This window comes from Phallusia mammillata, chromosome 4 (genome assembly GCF_965637545.1).
Source record: "Phallusia mammillata chromosome 4, kaPhaMamm4.hap1.1, whole genome shotgun sequence".
Classification (NCBI taxonomy): Eukaryota; Metazoa; Chordata; class Ascidiacea; order Phlebobranchia; family Ascidiidae; genus Phallusia; species Phallusia mammillata.
The window spans coordinates 22,288,985-22,292,553 of NC_137255.1; the positions used below are offsets into that span (position 1 = coordinate 22,288,985).

The following is a 3,569-nucleotide window of genomic DNA, read 5'->3' on the forward strand; positions in this document are numbered from 1 at the left end:
CCATCAAGCTAGTCAAGCTGGTGGCCCACGCGAATCTGTTATACATGTTATACATGAGAAATAAGTTACTATAACATATATAGTAGGCTATTAAAACACCTCGTAAGTAAAGTATATAGTAACGGTAACCTAATAAAATTACATGTAGAAATGTCTGTTTAAAATTATTTATCAACTATAACAGTGATGACCTTACATGTTGTTGTTGTTGTAAGCATGAAGTTTTTACTTGTGTGAGACAAGTTGTGTAGCTATGTTTTAATATGTACATCCAGGGTTTTTTAAGGGGTTCTCCAGCGGTTTCCCAAAATTTGCCAGTGGCCTAATAAATAATTCGTTTAAGCAAACATGGCTATTTTTTGGTATTTAAATGAAACACTTGCGGTCTCTTAAAACTACTTAGCGGTCACCCAAACCAAACCTTAAAAAAAACCTGCGTACATCCATGAATTATTTAGTCCTTATGTTACATTACAGCGCTTTAATTTCAGGCAATATCCAAACTAGAATGCTACGATATACAATGACTTTGATATTGCCTGTTGCTGTGTTTATGTGGACATTTTCTTCGTCCCTCGCAGTGCAGTGTTATACAGGAACCCAAGGTCCTGTGGCTACAGAAACAAAACAAATTAATTGCGGTGGTACCACTATGTGCCTTTCAATGAACTTTACGTACTCGAGTAAGTATACATATATATAGTATATACACGGTTCAAAACTACTTAGTGTCAAACTTATTTTGGCTTTTTGTTACGTTGACTTCAGACTTTCTAAAGTCAACGGTTCTTAACCAAGGATAAATTTGACATTCATTCCATATGCTGTAAACTACCTTAACCGAAAATAAAATGCGATCAAAAACTTACTACATCAGCTTCTAGGTCAGTATTTTGTTTGCAGATGCACTGACAAGATCTTGCAAATCGAAGCAGTGTGTACTGTCTGCAACTAAACAGTCCCCATTGTTTTCACAATGTGCTCCACGCACGCACTTTTACAACACAAAGTTAATTGTGGGCATTAACACGCTAATTTAATTTTGCCGGATTAGGCCCGAGTATGAGATTCACCAAGATGATATTTTGATACAAATGTGTTATGAAGTCAGGCCCGAAACAAGTCCGTTTAAATCAAACTGATACAGAAATCCGGTCCGACCCGCAACTTTGCAACAACGCATCGTGAACATGGTTACTTACACGAAATTTGTCCACCATTTTTGCAGGATAAGTTGTTTAAGAATAAGGTAGAGTCAAACTTGCCAGAGAGTGCCAATTTTCTACAAGATCCAATTTGGAACACTATGCACGGATCTATTCATAAGTTTAATAAGAAAAAAAACAGCCTAAATAGACGTAAAAAGTAACATGCTTATTCTTTGATTCGGTAATTATTAATTGGGACGTTATTTTCCTCGATCAACCAATTTGTTTTAGCTGTGTTTTAAAATATAAGTTAATGCTAATGACAAAGTGTAAGCCTGTGTACATTCTGCGTTTTTAGATCTCATCGGTCAGTTCAAAAGCTTTGCATGCGCTCCAAATAACTGCAGCAACGTGATGAGCAACTGTAAACTTCTGGCAGTTGGAAACCTTGTAGCCCTTGTCAATACTGTCAAGTATGTTTAGAGCTCTTGAGAGGACCTTTATTCTGATGTCAGTAATTTTCTGGTCCGCATTTTCTTAGGAGGCATGCAGTAATATATATGTCAAATGAATAAGACAGGGGCGTGCAGCATAAGGCCAGCGGGTCAGATAACCGCCCCCGGGAGCCATTTATGTCGTCCCCGTTGACTTCGTTAAGTAAAATCAATAGACCATTGTTTTTTGCATTGTTTTATACTTTGCGCTGTTAACTCGCTGGAGGTTGTTATTTGCACTGCATCATTGGCAGTTTTGTTACGTAAGGTTTTCTATAGATACTTGTTTTAAAATTTTGCCTTCATGGACCCTTAGCCGAGCCAACCCACGGACGCATTTATATATTTTTTCCTCCATAGGTTTGGGTAAAATTGGCTGTTTTCAGAAGGCACTTGTACGCCCGGGCCCATTGTTTGAGTAACACGTTTTTTTTGTAAGGTCGCAGTCGTAACTTGTGGTTTTATCTTCAGAACATGCCAAGCGGCTTGCTGTACCGGTGATCTCTGCAACAAGGAGGCGCTGAAGACAACAGTTGTATCAACCCCGAGTATGTCAACGACCAGTCATGCGAAAGGCGTTTCTCTTGAATACATCACGTGGTTTATCTCGGTTGTCACGTGCTTAAAGCTGGTTTTAAACATTTGTGCGTTGCCAAAATTTTAGTGCAAGTTTTTGTTTGTGTTATGAATTTGAGGCTGAACTGACTTTGTCCGTTTTACGTTAAACAATAGATTACAATATGAACGGTTTGTGACATTTTATTCATACAAAAACATATACCAAATGCAAATATATTTGTGTTAGTGACATTGCTACTCCAATTATTTTATCCTACTAACAAATTATTGTGATTTATGTTTTGCTCATATGCTATACTCAATACAAACATGGAATCACAGGCATTGGCAATCTGTACTATACGTTTGTTCGTACACTGTCATTTTTTACGTGGTATGAACCCAGAACACTCCTGGGGACGAATCCCGATCACGGATTTTATGTCTTATCGGTCAGGCGCGCCAGGCTGTTCGGCCAAGTTCCTGCCCTATACACTGTCTTCTTCGCTTTTCGTACACTTCTGTCCAATTAGGTTACTACTTGCGGCAAGAGTTTCCAAAGTTTCTTTTAGCGGAAGACCATATCGCTATTTTAGGCATAAGATCGTTTTTTTTGAGAGTTCTCTGATTTAGGTGGGGCTTTTGAAATTGGGATAAGTTTTTAAACAAGTTTGGGAGCTGATTATTTTCATATGATTTACGCAAGAGACATTTTTTTTTTCAAAAGCACAAAGGCCTTGAAATTAGAACACCAAGGTGAAAACAACACATAAATGTAAAGTCAGATCCAAATTAGGCCCGTTTTATTTCATCTTTAGTTGGGTTGAGTGTACTTCGCTTGGTAAAAGAACACATAGCAACACAGTTGCACCAGCCCGTAAGTAGCCGTGCAACGTTAAAAATATAAGGAACGCAAAATAGTGGATCGCACAATTGGTGGATAATGACCAAACACGCGGCAGCTACATCCGGAATCTGGACTGAGAAGCTTGGCCCGGTTTACAACTCTGCTGTGGCAAACCTTTATACTTACGCCATACAGAGTTACTAATTATCACCTGCTATCAACGAGTCCTGAAACAATTTTGCCCAATAATAATTAACACGAACGGGGGTTGTTTGACATGCGAGTGTAGATAGCGGACACAGGTACAAGGGTGTTGCGCGAATCAGTACGAGATAAGAAGAAATTCCGACGTTAGTGTATCCTTACGTTGGACAAGACGTGAATGTCGCGGTGAACTTGCGTGAAAGTTCGGTTGGAAATCGTTGAATTGAACAGAACGTTTCAAACCCTTGTAACACAGTGCTAACATTTATCGTTAATGCTTTGTCGAATGAAATAAAAAGACAGCACTAATGTTAGAGC

The 3,569-nt window shown here is 38.7% G+C and overlaps 1 protein-coding gene across 1 annotated transcript; it reads left to right on the forward strand.

Annotated features, from left to right (window-relative positions):
- The first annotated feature begins 206 nt into the window (after positions 1-206).
- On the forward strand, positions 207-2,545 carry LOC145224860 (uncharacterized). Its single transcript, XM_080091460.1, has 3 exons — positions 207-683; positions 1,507-1,621; positions 2,114-2,545. Exons 1-3 carry the CDS (start codon positions 446-448, stop codon positions 2,304-2,306), a joined length of 546 nt encoding a protein of 181 aa, XP_079947586.1. The 5' UTR covers positions 207-445; the 3' UTR covers positions 2,307-2,545.
- The last annotated feature ends 1,024 nt before the right edge of the window (positions 2,546-3,569 follow it).